General features: G+C 39.8%; 3 protein-coding genes across 7 annotated transcripts in view; 1 reads left to right on the top strand and 2 right to left on the bottom strand.

Moving 5' to 3' along the window:
* Positions 1-418: 418 nt before the first annotated feature.
* Positions 419-1,721, top strand: LOC125256730 (putative claudin-24). Its single transcript, XM_048172942.1, has one exon. The coding sequence runs from the start codon at positions 834-836 to the stop codon at positions 1,494-1,496; it is 663 nt and encodes a 220-aa protein (XP_048028899.1). The 5' UTR covers positions 419-833; the 3' UTR covers positions 1,497-1,721.
* A 5,528-nt stretch (positions 1,722-7,249) lies between these two features.
* Positions 7,250-8,582, bottom strand: LOC125256307 (claudin-34-like). The gene has a single exon (XM_048172189.1). It carries the CDS (start codon positions 8,580-8,582, stop codon positions 7,857-7,859), a length of 726 nt encoding a protein of 241 aa, XP_048028146.1. The 3' UTR covers positions 7,250-7,856.
* A 29-nt stretch (positions 8,583-8,611) lies between these two features.
* The window catches only part of shroom2b (shroom family member 2b), a 34,076-nt gene continuing 23,538 nt past the window's right edge, over positions 8,612-19,149 (bottom strand). For 4 of the 5 annotated variants that reach the window (XM_048172186.1, XM_048172185.1, XM_048172188.1 and 1 more), the window contains 6 exons: positions 18,901-18,980; positions 18,261-18,803; positions 17,621-18,121; positions 15,941-16,106; positions 15,524-15,796; positions 13,661-14,554 (listed from right to left, as the gene is read on the bottom strand). In XM_048172186.1, coding sequence (XP_048028143.1) covers positions 14,282-14,554; positions 15,524-15,796; positions 15,941-16,106; positions 17,621-18,121; positions 18,261-18,803; positions 18,901-18,980 — 1,836 coding nt within the window. In that variant the 3' untranslated portion in view covers positions 13,661-14,281. Of the gene's footprint in view, positions 8,750-9,273; positions 9,398-13,660; positions 14,555-15,523; positions 15,797-15,940; positions 16,107-17,620; positions 18,122-18,260; positions 18,804-18,900; positions 18,981-19,149 lie in introns of those variants that run through there. The other variant, XR_007182089.1, reaches the window with a different exon arrangement.

The raw sequence follows: 19,149 nt of genomic DNA, 5'->3' as shown, positions 1-19,149 counted from the left end.
ATTTTTACAACCCAATTCTAACCATATATAACCCAACTTGGGTTATTTTTAACCCAGCATTTTTTAGAGTCACAGAGGTTAAACATTTAACCCAACCACTGGGTCAAAACAACCCAATTGCTGGGTTTGTCCATATTTAACCCATCTTGGGTTATTTTTAACCCAGCATTTTTACAACCCAATTCTAACCATATATAACCCAACTTCGGTTATTTTTAACCCAGCATTTTTACAACCCAATTCTATCCATATATAACCCAACTTGGGTTATTTTTAACCCAGCATTTTTAGAGTCATAGAGGTTAAACATTTTACCCAACCACTTGGTCAAAACAACCCAATTGCTGGGTTTGTCCATATTTAACCCATCTTGGGTTATTTTTAACCCAGCATTTTTACAACCCAATTGCTATCCATATATAACCCAACTTGGGTTCTTTTTATCCCAGCATTTTTAGAGTCACAGAGGTTAAACAGTTAACCCAGCCACTGGGTTTGTCCTTATTTAACCCAACTTGGGTTCTTTTTAACCCAGCATTTTTAGAGTGTACTCAAATATATCTGACCATCAGAGATCCATGAATTATTATCGGTGCAGAGCATTAGTTGGAGCACTGAATCTCTGTGCGGGAGTGTGTGTTTTCAGATGATCTGCATATGTGAATGATGTTGTTGTGCTGAGAGAGATCAGAGCGCTTCTGCCCACCCGACCCGAGATGACGCGCGACTCCTCGGCAGAGGCTTATCCCGGACACTAATGCTCCTGTCAGCGCTCGGCACTTTTCAGTCTACTAACTAGTAGACGGCGAGGAGGAGGAGGAGGAGAGGTTGTCATGGACCCTGGAGTGTGCGCCCTGGAGCTGCTGGGTGTGTTTTTCTCGCTGGTCGCCTGCTTGTGTTCGCTCCTCACCACCGCCTCGCCCCGGTGGCTCACGCTCTCCACGGAGCTCCTGCCTACAGAGAGCTTCGAGCTGGGACTGTGGGGAACGTGTGTGGTGCAGGATCTCGGGGTGACCGAGTGCCGGCCGTATGACAGTCTGCTGGGTCTCCCTCCTGACATCCGGCTGGCCAGAATCCTGATGTGCACCACGGTGGCGGCGGGTTTGATCGGCCTGTTTTTCGCCGTCCCGGGCATCTACCTGGTGAACAGCTGCAGACGCACCGAGACCTTCGAAGCCAAGCGGACCCTGAAGATGCTCGGGGGGATCATGTGCTTCGTCGCAGGAGTCCTCGGCCTCGTGCCCGTCTCCAACGTGGCGCACCTGACGGTCCTGCGCTTCTTCGACGAGAGCGTGCCGAGCGTGGTTCCTCGCTGGGAGTTCGGAGACGCGCTCTTCTTCGGCTGGACCGCTGGGTGTTTGCATTTGGTGGCTGGTTTCTTGTTGGTCACCTCCTGCTTGTGTCTGCGAGAGGAAACGTGCCCGTTACACCAGACTATACCGCTAAACGGAGCACGAATGAGGAATTCAGAACGCGGGAGGACAGAATATGTGTGAGACGAATGGTTGGTTAAAGGCACAGTTTTGCTTCAACTAATGTTTTACTGCGCAGATAATAATTCAGTGATCTCTATTGATCAGATATATGTGAGTAGATTTGTGTGTAAATAAATGCTGCTACTTTTTGTTTTTTATTTTTGTGTCAGATTTGGTAACACTTTACAATAAGGTACTATTAGTTAATGCATTTAAATAACAATGAGCAATACATTTATTACAGTCTTTGTTAATGTTACTTAATAAAAATACAACTATTCATTGTTAGTTCATCAGCTCAGGTCCATTAGATATAATATTAACACATGCAACTTTTGATTTTTAGTCAAATTAACATGCTTTAGAACATTTTTTTATTGTTCATGTTTAATTAATGTTAACAAATGGAACCTTATTGTAAAGTGTTACCATTCATTTTGATTTGAAATCATCAGTACTGTTGCAAGCTATTTGTGAATCATTTTATAAGCTCATTTGACTCCCAGATCTGCACGTGAATGATTTATAGTTTACTAATCATGCAAATGAAATATGCAAACTTTCCAAGAAAGTGCAACCTAGACTTTTATGACTATGAGGTCATTTATAAGAGAGACAATTTTATGCTAATTATCCAAATATTACCTGAAAACCAGCTGCAAGCTTGTCAGTTCGTCTGTGTTTATATTTTAAAGCACTTAAAGAGAGCGAGTGAAATTATATCTTGTGTTCTCTGACATGACAAAGTACCAAAGTTGTGATGATCAGTCAATAAATCAGCTGAATGTCATGTGATGTGTGAAGAGATGGAAGTGATTTTTCATCAAAATGTCAACAAATATCAGTTTTCACAAAAATATGTTTTAACTTTGTGCACGTGGCTCTAATTTAATAGTTTAAAGCATGCATGTTTATGACAATATTGCTTAAGAAAGAATATTTTAAAATGTTTAATAAACCACATTTACATGCAGTGAGGTTCAAAGGTCAGAGACTAGTAAAAAAGCTTTTTTCACATTGAATGGCATTTTTCTAATTTAATGCATTTTTTTTTTTTTCATTTTTCCAACTTGATTACAGTCACTGGAGAATATATACACACACACATATTATATATATATAAAACTATATACCGATTATTGGCCGATATATCGGTGCATCTATATATACCGGTACATGGATATATATGCATATACGTGTGTATATATATATATATATATATATATATATATATATATATATATACACACACCGATTATTGGCCGATATATTGGTGAATCTATATATACCAGTACATATGTATATGTATATATATATATATATATATATATATATATATATATATATATATATATATATATATATATATACACACACACATACACACACACACACACATATACATACACATGATTATACATATATATAGCGATTATTGGCCGATATATCGGTGCATCTATATATACCGGTACATATATATATATATATATGCATATACGTGTGTATATAATATAATATATATATATATATATATATATATATATATATATATATATATATATAATATAATATATATATATATATATATATATATATATATATATATATATTAGAGATGCACCAATATATCGGCCAATAATCGGTATAGTTTAAAACAGCCAATAGAGGGCAGGAAAATGCACTATTTGCACTAAATGCACTAATTATATATATATAATTTAAGTTTAATATAGATTTTCAGATTCTCCGATTTTTGATTTCCCCTGCATATATTATCAATATATAAAAAATGTTTTTTTGGAGAAAAACGGATCTAGATTTGATTTGATAATAGGATGATGAAATGTGCAGTATAATTTCATCTGCTTCAACTATTGTAGCTTGAAAGTGACAATTACTTTTAATCTCAGTCTGCAGCATAACTTGAAAAGAAACAATGTTAACACACATTGTTTGGTGAAAGTGTTCAACGTGACCCTCAGTTATCTTCACTGAGATAAAATTGCATTACATAAGACAACATCATTATATAAAAGATATCCATTTACTCTGAAACCTCACAGAAGTGTGTGATCTCTGATGTGTGTCCTGATGGATTCAAGCCCAGTTCTGCAGGAGGAATGTGTCTTTGATCATGTACTTTCCAAATCCCTTCAGCTTCTTGTCTGAAATGTTTTAACTGTTTTAACGAGTGTTTGTGTCGATCGGATCTTCTCATGCTCATCTCAGTCTCGGCGGTTCTGCCCGGCCCGGGTTCATGCTGTTAGATGAAGGTTCTCTTTGTTGGCTTTCCACAATGGACTCATTATAACGTTGTATGTTAATCTTGCCATCTTTTACATACAAAGGTTTCTTCACTATCAGGAGCACATGGTGCCGACGGCTTCCTGCCCACTTCCTTTATGATAATGAGCCGTATGGATGAAACGGTTCCTCCAAGTCATGATTTTCTTTAGTGGGATTAAGTTTATTAGTTGGGTTAAAACTGTGTAATCCAAATGGATGGAAATTTTATATGCAATTCAAATTCAAACAGGGGTGTCCAACCCTACTCCTGGTGAGCTACCGCCCTGCAGACTTTAGTTCCAACCCTGTATGTAATTATCAAGCAACCCTGAACACCTTGATTAGCTGGTTCAGGTGTGTTTGATTGGGGTTGGAGCTGAAATCTGCAGGATGGTATGAGGCGCGGCTCCTTTAAGGCTTGTCAGTAAACGCCCACTGTTATGATTGGCTAATGCCATTGCGAGTTTATATCTCACAATTCTGACTTCTTTTCACATCCAGTTTAGGCAAATGTCAGCCGTTAAGCGACTGAATGCTAGTAGGCGGGACCTATGGTACCTGTGGGCGGGGCCTGTGGTGTGATTATGTATAATTATTCCTGATGTATAACTATTCTTGCTCTGGAGGCGTGCATATGCATTTGCCCGTGTGATGTCACAGATATTGCAATATCAATGCTTTGTTTATAATGCTTTGATGTTTTAAGTTATGAAATTTGCAGGATGTTTTAATGGTACAAAGACCTCTTATATGTCAAAAAGATCAAGGCAAATTTGATTTCTCAAGTCATGACCCCTTTAAGGGCACACTATGTAACTTTAGCCCCTCTAGTGGTTAAAAAACTAATATGCATGCATTTTGTGGAAGAACATTGTTTTGGTTGTGCTTTGGCTCTGTGCAGATGAATATGATTATCCTACTGCCCATAAAACATTCATTACAAGGCTTAAGAGATATAACCAGTTTAGATGGAAAGGATCTCAAGCTGACTAGCTGATGTTGATTCTTGTTTTATTACGAGCTCTGTCGCCAACACTCTTCTCTGTTTGGAGTTTGTTTAAAACGAGTGATTCCTTGGAGGTTGGAGATTTAGCGGCTCCATGTCAATCTTTCTCACTCGTTGTGATGAAGAACCTCTGCCACTCTCTGACCAGACACGCATCAAAGTAGGCGGAGCAGCTTCTCTTTATTTTACGGATATGACGAGACACACACGGGCGAGTAATGTGTAAATGAAAAAAAATGTAGGGCGGGCTTGGTTCTGAGCATCAGTTGTTGATTAGATATTAAGATGTGGGCGTGGCTCTCAAATGTGTATGCAAATGAGCATGCAGGGGCAGGGTTTAAGCACACTAAATGATTGGTGAATTCTGCATACGTCATCAGGAAGAAGTCTGTCGTTTAAGTGAATGGACCAGTTGACATTTTGATTCAAACTTAGCCTACAAGGTCAAAATATTTTTTTCAAAATTAAACATGCACATTATATGCTGACTTTAATAATGCTCATTTAACAGCATGTTTTTATACAATTTGACTTGCTTGCATTCTCTGGAAATTAACTGAACCCATGACTTTGACATTGCTAGTGCAGTGCATCCTTTTTTTGAGCTACACAAATCTAAATTACTGTACCATTTAATTTCTGAACAGAAATCTGGGTTTACTGTGCTTGTTTCTGGTTCTGATCGTGCATAAGAGAGGCCTTTTGTTCTGCTGCCATCGGTCTTGGCACAATGTGGACCTCAGAGAGAACTGCTTTGGCACAGACTGCACTTCCAGCCTAACAATTAGCGTAGTGATCGTCTGGAGAGCTTTTCACGTGCCCTGCCACTGCCATCCTCCGCTCTAGTTCACATGAGCGGGTCTCCGGAGAGGTCGAGATGCGAGATCCACACCTACCAGCCATGGACTGAAGCCAGCGCCTCGATGACGCAAGTTCCCTCCACTTCCTGCATGACTGTCACCTGACTCAAGGGTTTTTATCTACCAGAGTTAACAACAATAATAATGGTAACACTTTACAATAAGGTCATCAATGAATTAACTAATGAGCAATATATTCTTAAAGCAACCTTTGTTAATGTTAGTTCACTTAAATAAGTCTTAGTAAACTTAAAACATTAAAATCAAACACACCTAAACAAGCTAATTAAGGTCTTGGTTCGCATATTATCCATCTCAAATAGTATGCAAAAGTAATATTAGTGCTTCCAATTTCATACTTTGAAGGAAGCACATGCTTTTTGATCAAACATTATCCACAATCCCTTGCACAACAAAGGGAGTTTGTTTGCCACTTTTTTTTAGATTCACGTTATGAAATATTGATGAATTTTGCGGTAGTGAAACTATACGCTAATGCTTACATGCAAACTGATAAGGCTGCTGTACTTTTTCATCACCAGCGAAGTACTTTTAGTATGTAAAAGTTATTTTCCCGCTGGAAAAAAAAATGTTCTCTCAGTGTGGACAAGCTTATGTCTACTTGAATTACCCAACAATTACTGTTAAAAAAAAATCCATTACAATCACAAAGTTCCTGCAGGATCAAGCAAAGAAAGATAAAGGAAATAATCCCCTTAATTCCTTCATTGACTTGATCATCAGGATTACAGTCTGTCTCGTAAGTCCCTGTCCAAGCTTATATCTTCTTCTTACAGTAATGAACCATTTTTTATAGTCGAACAGGAGTTTAATGCAGTTGTGCTCATGAATTTGGGTTTGGCTTCACTGAGAAAATCAAAAGCATCAAAAATACATTTTAAAACGTACAACCATTGACAGCGTTTTATGATTCAGACTCACTTATCTCCCCTCAAAAACAATTGTAGCTTTACAGCTATAGAACAGGAAGAGTTAAACTTATCATTACATCTAAACCAACAATATGTTTATTAGATCCAATACCCACTAAACTACCTGCAGCAGAAAAGCCTCTTCTCAATATTATTAACATGTTCCTAGACCGTTCAAGCTGGCAGTTATTAAGCCTCAACTAGATCCAAATGAATTGGCAAATTACAGACCCATTTCAAATCTTCCATTAAGTCTAAAATACTTTAAATAGTTGTCTCCACTCAAAACAATGATATCTATGAAACATTTCAGTCCTGATTCAGGCCTCATCAGAGCACAGAAACTGCGCTTGTTAAAATGACTTAGTACTAGTTTTACTTGACCTCAGTGCTGCGTTCGACACTATAAATCATGACATATTCTTAGATCGACTGCAATATTACATTGGTATTCAGGGACAGGCATTAAGGTGGTTTAAATCGTACCTATCAGACGTTAACATTTTGTTTTTTTAAACAGTGAAATTATCCAAAGTAACGTCAGTAAATTATGGAGTGCCACAAGGCTCTGTGTTAGGCCCACTGCTATTTTCAATATACATGCTGCTTCCGCTTGGTAATATCATTAGAAAACATAACATAATTATGCCAATGATATTCAGTTATATAATTCATCACAAACAGATAAAATTATCTGCCATAAAGTCTTTTAATAATACACATCTCAATGACAGACCGTTTAAACAATTCAAATACATTATACAAAAACCCCGAGATAAAAGCACAAAAACAATGGCAAAATTCAATGCAGAAAGTATGTAAACAGATACCATTTTCCATAATATAAGTCCTGTTTTTTTTCTTATTTGAAACGTGCGACTTATATTCCAAAGTGACTTTGTATTCGTGGCGTTTATAAGAAATGTTGTTTATAATGAATGCCATTATAGGCCTACTTATATTTTTCATTCCTGATCTGTTCCTGAGAATTTGTTGTGGAATGAGGGGAAATAAAATAAGTTTTTAGTGTTTAATGTCTGTAAATGTTTCATTTTATTTAGGCCTACCAGTATTTTACAAAAGTAGATAATAATAAAATGTGTGTGTTTTTCCTTTTAAGGATGTAAATTTGCTACATTGCTGACTTATTTTCTGGAAAATATAGTTTGCACATTATTAGTATTATTTGATTATGAGGGTCTCCTGGGTCTGGCAGTGTTTGTACAGTAAAAGTTACAGCATCATAATTAGCTACTGATGGTCATCACACATTCACATCCATCCTAAAAACTGGATTTCAGAATGGATGTGTTTGGAAAGCTGGATTGTCAATTCCCTGGGGGTTCACACGGGTTCCCGAGCATCCTTCTCCGGGCCATGAGGGCCTCACTTTGGGCTCCAGCATGACCGGGACCCTGTAGGACAGAAAGACCACCCCGCTACTGACCAACAGGACGGATGCAAAAATCCCCACGATGATACCAGGTCCAACAGACTGGTTTGCAGGAGCGGGAGGCATGAGAAACGCAGCTGGGAATGTTATAGTCTGATTGTTCACGACCGAATGGAGGTTCCAGCACACGGGAACGAGCGCAGCAGCCGCGGTGAGGATGAACAAAACCCCGCCGGCGTAAAACGCCAGTCTGATGGCTTTAAACGTGTTCAGTCCGAAGTAAACGTTCCTGAGGCCGTAAACAACGCTGGCGTTTCCCATGAGCCCCAGAATCAGCGCCACTAGCATGAGCACCTGTGCCGTGGCGATTTCCGGTGGCGTGAACGACTCCGACAAATGAATCCTCTGACAGAACATGATCTGATTGTTGGATAAGATCAGAACGTGACTATAAAAACACACTCTCCAAATACCCACCCAAGCCAGACCGGAGGTGATGACAGACAGGTCAGACACTTCCCAAACCCGCCACTCCACCAGCCCGACGGTCACTATGATGAGGATCCAGCCGACCGCCCCGAGCCAGAGAGCCACGAACTGGGCGTGAGCCGTGTGGACGAGGTAAGGCATGCCGTCCGGTCTCAGACTTCAGTCTCCGGAGTGACAAACATCCATCCTGAAGAGCCTCGTCTCCTCTGAAGCTGTTGAACGGCTCTTAACGGAGTTCACAGGAGTGTTGTGGGTTTAAATAACCAATTCCGTCTCCAAGAAACCGGGCAAACAAACCTCACGTCCCTCTGAGAGAAAGAGAGAGAGAGATTTTGTTTAGATCATAAACTTCCTGTTGCTTAGTCAAACAGTGAAATGTAATACCTCAGTTAAAGGCCATATGCTATTGTTTTGTGCCAAATGCACACACACAGATATATATATATATATATATATATATATATTTGAAATTTTATTACAAAGTGAAATAGCTGTGTTCTATGTGAATATATAGTAAAATGTAATTTATTCCAGTGATCAAAGCTGAATTTTCAGCATTATTACTCCAGTCTTCAGTGTCACATGATCCTTCAGAAATCATTTTTCATTCAATCAGTTCAAAATAACAGCATTTATTTGAAATATAGTCTTTTGTAACATTATAAAAGTCTTTGCTTTCACCTTTTACTGATATTTAAATGTTTAAAAACATTACCATTCATTTGTAAAGATGTTTGTGGAGATCTTAAAATATATTTTCAATCAAAACACATAAAATTGAATTAAAGTTTCACATGAATTATAATGAAAAATGATTGAATGATCGTATTACCATATCAGAGCATGTTCCACCGATCCATGAATCTTCTCTCAGCGTTTACTTTATCTTCATCAGTGCTCAGCGTTGGACTGGAAACAGTCTGAAACTCCACGTCCTTACCTCAAGGTAAACAAGCTTGTGAATATGTTTCTGTAAATGATTGACCACGACTTATGAATCACCAGTCAACATCATAAAATCAAACCGATGAGGAATTTAGTATCATTTGCCTCATAATGGAAAACACAGTGACTCATGAAGCATGGGTGAGACTTCACAATGAGAAATGAAACATTAAACAACATATTGATAATATACTGTAAATTCAAATAAAAACTACTGTGAAAATGTTTGTTCACTCTAAAAAAAAAAAAAAAAAAAAACATTTATTTCTACCCAAGCTCTGTGTTGAGCCTTTTGGGTCATTTTTGGGACTTATTTAACCAGCTACTGAGCGTTTGGGTAGTTTTCGTGTTACCCTGATCCTGGGTCAGATGTAACAACACAGTGTTTGGGTGGTTTTTGTGTTACCCTGATCCTGGGTCAGATGTAACAACCCAGCGTTTGGGTGGTTTTTGTGTTACCCTGATCCTGGGTCAGATGTAACAACCCAGCGTTTGGGTGGTTTTCGTGTTACCCTGATCCTGGGTCAGATGTAACAACACAGTGTTTGGGTAGTTTTTGTGTTACCCTGATCCTGGGTCAGATGTAACAACCCAGCGTTTGGGTGGTTTTCGTGTTACCCTGATCCTGGGTCATACGTAACAACACAGCGTTTGGGTAGTTTTTGTGTTACCCTGATCCTGGGTCAGATGTAACAACCCAGCGTTTGGGTGGTTTTTATGTTACCCTGATCCTGGGTCAGATGTAACAACACAGTGTTTGGGTGGTTTTTGTGTTACCCTGATCCTGGGTCAGATGTAACATCCCAGCGTTTGGGTGGTTTTCATGTTACCCTGATCCTGGGTCATACGTAACAACACAGCGTTTGGGTGGTTTTCGTGTTACCCTGATCCTGGGTCATATGTAACAACCCAGCGTTTGGGTAGTTTTCGTGTTACCCTGATCCTGGGTCAGATGTAACAACACAGTGTTTGGATGGTTTTTGTGTTACCCTGATCCTGGTCAGATGTAACAACCCAGCGTTTGGGTGGTTTTTGTGTTACCCTGATCCTGGGTCAGATGTAACAACCCAGCGTTTGGGTAGTTTTTGTGTTACCCTGATCCTGGGTCAGATGTAACAACCCAGCGTTTGGGTGGTTTTCGTGTTACCCTGATCCTGGGTCATACGTAACAACACAGCGTTTGGGTAGTTTTTGTGTTACCCTGATCCTGGGTCAGATGTAACAACCCAGCGTTTGGGTGGTTTTTATGTTACCCTGATCCTGGGTCAGATGTAACAACACAGCGTTTGGGTGGTTTTTGTGTTACCCTGATCCTGGGTCAGATGTAACAACACAGTGTTTGGGTGGTTTTTGTGTTACCCTGATCCTGGGTCAGATGTAACAACCCAGCGTTTGGGTGGTTTTTGTGTTACCCTGATCCTGGGTCAGATGTAACAACACAGTGTTTGGGTAGTTTTTGTGTTACCCTGATCCTGGGTCAGATGTAACAACCCAGCGTTTGGGTGGTTTTCGTGTTACCCTGATCCTGGGTCATACGTAACAACACAGCGTTTGGGTAGTTTTTGTGTTACCCTGATCCTGGGTCAGATGTAACAACCCAGCGTTTGGGTGGTTTTTATGTTACCCTGATCCTGGGTCAGATGTAACAACACAGTGTTTGGGTGGTTTTTGTGTTACCCTGATCCTGGGTCAGATGTAACATCCCAGCGTTTGGGTGGTTTTCATGTTACCCTGATCCTGGGTCATACGTAACAACACAGCGTTTGGGTGGTTTTCGTGTTACCCTGATCCTGGGTCATATGTAACAACCCAGCGTTTGGGTAGTTTTCGTGTTACCCTGATCCTGGGTCAGATGTAACAACACAGTGTTTGGGTGGTTTTTGTGTTACCCTGATCCTGGGTCAGATGTAACAACCCAGCGTTTGGGTGGTTTTTGTGTTACCCTGATCCTGGGTCAGATGTAACAACCCAGCGTTTGGGTAGTTTTTGTGTTACCCTGATCCTGGGTCAGATGTAACAACCCAGCGTTTGGGTGGTTTTCGTGTTACCCTGATCCTGGGTCATACGTAACAACACAGCGTTTGGGTAGTTTTTGTGTTACCCTGATCCTGGGTCAGATGTAACAACCCAGCGTTTGGGTGGTTTTTATGTTACCCTGATCCTGGGTCAGATGTAACAACACAGCGTTTGGGTGGTTTTTGTGTTACCCTGATCCTGGGTCAGATGTAACAACCCAGCGTTTGGGTGGTTTTTGTGTTACCCTGATCCTGGGTCAGATGTAACAACACAGCGTTTGGGTGGTTTTTGTGTTACCCTGATCCTGGGTCATATGTAACAACCCAGCGTTTGGGTAGTTTTCGTGTTACCCTGATCCTGGGTCAGATGTAACAACACAGCGTTTGGGTGGTTTTCGTGTTACCCTGATCCTGGGTCATATGTAACAACCCAGCGTTTGGGTAGTTTTCGTGTTACCCTGATCCTGGGTCAGATGTAACAACACAGTGTTTGGGTGGTTTTTGTGTTACCCTGATCCTGGGTCAGATGTAACAACCCAGCGTTTGGGTGGTTTTTGTGTTACCCTGATCCTGGGTCAGATGTAACAACCCAGCGTTTGGGTGGTTTTCGTGTTACCCTGATCCTGAGTCAGATGTAACAACACAGTGTTTGGGTAGTTTTTGTGTTACCCTGATCCTGGGTCAGATGTAACAACCCAGCGTTTGGGTAGTTTTTGTGTTACCCTGATCCTGGGTCAGATGTAACAACCCAGCGTTTGGGTGGTTTTTGTGTTACCCTGATCCTGGGTCAGATGTAACAACACAGTGTTTGGGTGGTTTTTGTGTTACCCTGATCCTGGGTCAGATGTAACAACCCAGCGTTTGGGTGGTTTTCGTGTTACCCTGATCCTGGGTCATACGTAACAACACAGCGTTTGGGTGGTTTTTGTGTTACCCTGATCCTGGGTCAGACGTAACAACACAGTGTTTGGGTAGTTTTTGTGTTACTCTGATCCTGGGCCAGATGTAACAACCCAGCGTTTGGGTGGTTTTCGTGTTACCCTGATCCTGGGTCATACGTAACAACACAGTGTTTGGGTAGTTTTCGTGTTACCCTGATCCTGGGTCATACGTAACAACACAGTGTTTGGGTAGTTTTTATGTTACCCTGATCCTGGGTCAGACGTAACAACCCAGCGTTTGGGTAGTTTTCGTGTTACCCTGATCCTGGGTCATACGTAACAACACAGTGTTTGGGTAGTTTTCGTGTTACCCTGATCCTGGGTCATACGTAACAACACAGTGTTTGGGTAGTTTTTATGTTACCCTGATCCTGGGCCAGATGTAACAACCCAGCGTTTGGGTGGTTTTCGTGTTACCCTGATCCTGGGTCAGACGTAACAACCCAGCGTTTGGGTGATTTTTTTGTTACCCTGATCCTGGGTCAGACGTAACAACACAGTGTTTGTGTAGTTTTCGTGTTACCCTGATCCTGGGTCAGACGTAACAACACAGTGTTTGTGTAGTTTTTGTGTTACCCTGATCCTGGGTCAGACGTAACAACCCAGCGTTTGGGTAGTTTTTGTGTTACCCTGATCCTGGGTCAGACGTAACAACCCAGTGTTTGGGTAGTTTTTGTGTTACCCTGATCCTGGGTCAGACGTAACAACCCAGCGTTTGGGTAGTTTTCCTGTTACCCTGATCCTGGGTCAGACGTAACAACCCAGTGTTTGGGTAGTTTTCGCGTTCAGTTTTCGATTATTTATGGACAGGTTATGGAGTCAGTCACAGCATTTTTTTCTACGAGTGAAAAGCAGGTGGTCTGAAGTTAGCAGTTCCCCTACTGAACGCGATCCATCTCCGGCACGAGATCCAGCGCCGTTACGGTGGAAACAGGACAATAGAGACTGGTAGATTACACTTAAATTATTTCTAAATGTTTAATTTTTACTTCTAATATTTGTTAAACGAGCGTAAGTATAGGCAATATGTATTAAAAACGATATAATCCGTAAACATTAATTCATGTATGGAGTAAAAAAAAGAAAAAGAAAACTAGTATTATAGTATCAACACATTATGCTGGGTTAATTAAACAACCCAATTTGCTGGGTAAAATTAACCCAACATGTGTTCTGTCCTACATTTAGCCAGCCCTTGGGTTGTTTTTAACCCAGTATTTTTACAGCAAAATATTTATGAATAATTTCCGAACGGCAAGTGTCATATAAACCAAATTCATTGCAGTGATCTGTCCATACAAGAGCTTAAAAGCAAAAGTTCCAGTATATATTTTTTATTTTTATTCCAAATGTATTGCAGCAGAAGTGCGCTGAAACAGCATCTATGAACAGTATATCACCTGCCTGCAATAAAAGATTATTCTGGTTCACAGTGAGTTTGGAGAGCAGGAATATGAGATTGAAAGGATTTTTTCAAGATGAGATATTCTGAAGCTTCCTACAAATGATGGTTATTTCATTAAGTTAAAAAACAAACAAACAGGAAAGTTTAAAACATTTACATCAAAATGAGTAAAACATCTTTCGGTGTGGATGAATAAGCAGATCTAACATGATAGAAACCTTTCCGTTAATAGCACCATTAGCATTCAGTAGCAAAATAAATTAGTTAAACATGTAAATACAGGTAGAAAAACCTTTATACGGACTAAAAGAGATCCTTTAAAACTTTTAGACAGCATGTCCCTGAAAACGTGAGTGGATATTCAAAGCATGAAAACTCATTTCAAAGCATTTCTATGACTATCTGAATGATGATTTTGTGTCGACCGTAATAAATCCATCCAAAGCACACTAGAAATACTTCTGCTTAGAGATGCTCATTATCTCCTGATTCAGTTCTTGTTCTCATCATGATCAGATCAGAGCTGAGAACAGGTCAGTACAGCAGTCTCTGATCCAGCGGCAGACTTTCCTTCAGACATTTGAGCTGCTCTTCACCCAGTTTGATCTTATCTTCCAGTTTACGCTGCTCAATAATGAGCGCCGACTTCATTTTGACGAAGTGCCGGTAGTCTGCGAGACGCTCCTCGCTGAGGTTACTGGCCAGAATCTCATACACCAGACGTTCTCTTCGGTCCAAGTTTTCCTTCAGCTCTTTGGCATCTTCGTGCTGGCGAATCAGCAGTTTGCGTTTCTCTGTCAAAGTGTGCTGAAAGTACAACAGTCATTTTTAAACAATAGTTGAGTTAAATAAAACTAACCAGCAGGTTGGGCAAACATTTAACCCAATCGATGGGTTTGTCTATTTTCAACCCAACTTGAGTTGTTTTTAACCCAGCATTTTTAGAGTGTAGGGTACAACGGGGCTAAAGGCGCCGCTGATTTTATTTTCCTCTAAACCACTAGATGGCTCAAAAACTTGCCGCAGCACATCTGTTTTTCAAAATGCACGTGCAAATTTGTCTGATCTTTGACGCGATTTGCGGGCAGCAACTCAAAGTTGATTCTGAGGTAGTTTGATGTAATATTTGATGTTTTTTAAAATGTTGTTGATTCAAGTAGCAAATGAGAATCTATTAAATTAATGTTTATATTTTCAGACAAAGGTCTTCTTAATGATTTTCAGTTTTGTTCAAGGTAATTTAAGCAACATTTTTTCAATAAAAGAAGAATATGTAAAAGTATGGTATTTGGGGTAAAAGAGCCGCTGCTGTTGGGGCAAAAGGCATAATAATTAACATGATAATGAACAGCTGACTGACTTTTTCATTTGTTGACATGACATGGTTAGATTCACATAGCAAATATCATATATCAAATTGGGTAATATATCAAGTAATCTTAATCCAAAATGAAAACAAGATTATATAGCTTATTTTTGGTTTGAAATAAGATTATTTTGCTTGTTTTAAGAAAAAACTCACTTAATTTTTCCTGAAAACAAGAAAATAATTTTTACTTGTCAAGAAAATGCTTCTTGATTTAAGAACTTTAAGATATTTTGACTAGAAACCAGACAAAAACTCTAAGTAAGAACAGCATTTTCAACTTTAGACTCATAGTTCAATTTTATTCTATAATATAAAATTCGAAAACATTAATCTCACATCCTTTGAACTACAGAACAAACTGGATATTGAAACGAACGAAAAAGAAAATAAATGCATCTCATTTTTACCTTCTCGTCCGCTGACGTTCCCTCCTCCAGGTTGTTCAGAGCGTTTTCCACGCGAGCCAGTCGGCCGGACAGCGACAGCAGCAGACTGACCACTTTATCCAGGTCGCCCACGAACATGCGAAACTTCTCCAGCTCGTTGGGTTTGCAGATGGTCTGTACGGTGGCTTCAACTTCCTCTCCCAGAAGGTTATTGTCCTGTACGTCCTCCTGCAGGCTTTCACGCGCCTCTCGCAGCACCTGCAGCTTCTTGCTTAAGCTGTCAATCAACTCTTGCTGCAGACACACAGAAGTGACATCACCAGATCACCATCAACGTCAACCATCATATTTTCCAGAATCATGTATGATTGGGATTTTTTAACCAATGAGAATTCCGGTTCCGGAGTAAAATCCAAGCAACAAAATGGAGCATTTTACCTTCTTGTTGGACAGGTCATAATCAAGTTCGTCCTCTGAATCCTGTTCCTCCATGTGCTCCTGCATGTCCTTCATCTTTATGAGCAGCTCTGCTTTAGGTGCAGACGTGCTGTAATATGACGAACTGCTCACTAACGACACTGACGAAGCCAAACTGTCCTCCAATCTGCAGAAATCAAACATTCACGGGTCACTAAAAAAGAAAATATCTGGGAAAAATCACCAGGTACTGTAAATATAGTTTAATAGTTCTCAAACATAACAGATTTGGAGTCAAGTACATTATACTTGTTATGCTGTATCTGTGTGTGTCAGTAGAGGGCAGTAGTGTACAGGTTTTCACTCTCACTGATCTAATGACTCCAATTACTAAAATAACAAACACTGTAACTCCATTTGAACAGCTGATGGCCAAAACATTTACATATTGCTGCTAATGATGAACAAATGAGAAATGACAAAACAGGAATGTCATATTTTATTCAAAAAAATCTGTCAAGAACATCTACTGGTTCATATTTCACCTCAAAATACAAAAAAAAGAGTAATTTTCAACCCAAAATACTAAAGAAATAAGAACCTCAGGTGCATTAATATTTTTTTGCAATTTTTATGACCTTTAAGCACATTTACCCTTCAAAAAATGCTCATTACCATAATAAAAATAAAAATTGATTATTATTTAACCCCTTAACTGTCACCCTCCTTTTTGAGCATAGACATGAAAATGCACTATCCAAACTTAAATTGTTGTAAGTGAAGAATGCTTTGCAAAATAGACCCAAGTTTGGTCTTGTTTTACATTTTCACACTCAGCAAATTGTTGCTGAAGTGAAAACACTTCAAAAAATTAAAGTATGAAAGAAGTTTAAATTTACTGTAAATCAAATGTACTGTACTAATATTTTCCTCATATATTTTACAAAATACTTTTTACTCTAAAATTGATATAAAATCAAAGCCATATGTCTAACCAAGTCTTGAATTTGAAGTTAAATTGAAGTTCACATGAAATTTTGTTTAGGTTGTACCAAAAATATCCACCGGGTGTCATCCAAAATTCCATTGAAATTTTTTTGCATTCTCCTGTAACGAATTATTGGATTTCTATCACAAAACAGATGCCAAATATGGAAACTTGAAATTCAGACCTTTCCGACAAATGTGTTTTGTCAAGATTAGAAAAGTGTTGACTATAAAGTAGGTAAAATAAATTTTATAATATAAAACATGACAATGCCCACTAGGGGGAGTAGCCTGCTAAAAGGATTTAAGGTACCATTTCCATTGTAATGCAATGTCCAATTTCAAAACAGTTTTCACAGGATGAATTCAGAGTTTTTAAGCTTTCAAATGATACCTAATTTATGATGATTAGTAAAATATGTGATACAAAAAAGGCAATAAATAAAAACAGTGCCACGCATCCCGCTAGCAGTTTGCATTTCAGTATTTGAGGAAATTTGAGGAAAAATGTACCCAACTATGATGGAAAAGTTACAATTAAACAATTCTTAATTGCACTAAAATAGTTTTCATTTTTAACTTATGCAACGTATATATATATATATATATATATATATATATATATATATATTCCTCTCTCTCTTTTGAATTTTAGGTGAAATGTGACCTGGACATGTTTTTGTGACATTCGCCCCTCTTCCTCAAACAGTGTACCTCTGCTGTGTATTTTTGGGAGACGTCTGTTTGGAGGTCGCTTTCCTCCTCTGCTGCACTCCCTCCAGGAGCTGCTCCCCCTGTGGAAATATTCCCTCCATCAGATCCATGGTAGTCTTCATCTTACTCTGATCCAAGATATCCACCAGACTCTTGTCTTTCCCCATGATATCTCTGGCCAGCTCCTCTCGTTTCAGGTCCTCCTCCGAATGTTCGGTCAAACCGTTGCTTCTGTCCGACTCTGTGTTTTCTAGTACCGTCCTATCAGTCTGATGTTCTGCGTTTCTGATGGGATCTGGGCGGGTGTAGGCAATAAACAGTGACTTGGATTTCTCTGGAGAATCAATTTTTTTTAGTTGGCCAGTTTTAGGCACCTCAGAGCCTCCAGATGATTCACCATGTTGCAGATAGCTTCTGTTTTCCCCCTCTGAACCATTTTCTGCACAGATGATCTGTATGGGAACCTTCCGCCCAGCAATGTTTGGCTCCTCCATCTTACTACTGCAATATGGGGACAAGTAAGTCATGAGTTAGAAATGGTGACAGGTGACTTGTACTAGGCAAATTTTAGCAGTGAAACTGGCAATAATGATGACCCTAAATGGAATATTCATGGTCCTGACCACAATAGTCTATTTACCTGCATGGATTCTTTTTCTGCACAGTTGCAGGTGGTTCATCTGTGAGCCTCTGTGGATAGAACTGAGGAGAAGGAGAACGTGTTCTGCTGGCTGAGGTTACTGTCAGGTCAGCGTTCTGCTTGGGAGAGGAACAACCTAAAAGATGTGGCGTATGAGATAACGTTCCTTCGTTGTCTGATTTCTGGCCGTCCTCTGGTGTAGGGGTCAGGCGTATGTCTCTCTCCAAATGTTCTGCAGGACATGGTGAAGTACAGAGTCTTCGGGGGCCTTGGGTTAGCTCAGGAGAAGAGGTCTGAACCCTTAACATGGTATCCGGCTGTTTGGGTTGGGCGGACCTCTGCAGTTCAGAACCTTTGTTTTTAGGAAGCAGTTGCTCTGACATGGGAACCTGGAGATGATGTGAGGAGAGAGTTGCTGGCTGCCGGGTGTCAGATCTGGATCTCTGGTTAGAGGCGAGAGGCGCAGCAACACTTTCCAGAATTTTCGGTAGAGGCTCTTGAGGCTCAGAAATGTTGAGTGGACTGTGCTCCCTTTCGGATACTCTGTGAAATAGAAATTACAATAAAACACAGATTAACAGTAAGTACATTTTCAGATCACTGAAATTATAGACCATTGTCTCTGAACACCAAGCCTAACCTGGTGATACGGGCCTCTTGTTGGTCCGTGGCTTCAGGCTGAGATACCACAGGAGACTGTCTGGGTGGCAGAGGGATTTTCTGAAAGGAATGTGGATCCGTTAACACAGATGCCAAAGATTCTTCTACCTGAAGGACAGACCTGCCCTTCTTAAAGATCATGTTACCCATCTTGATACCAAACAATACAACCTCTCAATCATCTGGTCCATACTGAATTATAAAGCTTATGAAGGTGATGTCTGGGGAC

Source organism: Megalobrama amblycephala, linkage group LG21 (assembly GCF_018812025.1).
Source record: "Megalobrama amblycephala isolate DHTTF-2021 linkage group LG21, ASM1881202v1, whole genome shotgun sequence".
In the NCBI taxonomy this organism is placed as follows: Eukaryota; Metazoa; Chordata; class Actinopteri; order Cypriniformes; family Xenocyprididae; genus Megalobrama; species Megalobrama amblycephala.
Note: the sequence above shows the minus strand (reverse complement) of the source record. Positions and strands in the feature narration are given on the sequence as shown.

What these genes read in the sequence shown, in the direction of transcription:
- LOC125256730 (XM_048172942.1), top strand. Translation starts at nt 834, where the DNA reads ATGGACCCTGGAGTGTGCGCCCTGGAGCTGCTGGGTGTGTTTTTCTCG.
- LOC125256307 (XM_048172189.1), bottom strand. Translation starts at nt 8,582, where the DNA reads ATGCCTTACCTCGTCCACACGGCTCACGCCCAGTTCGTGGCTCTCTGG.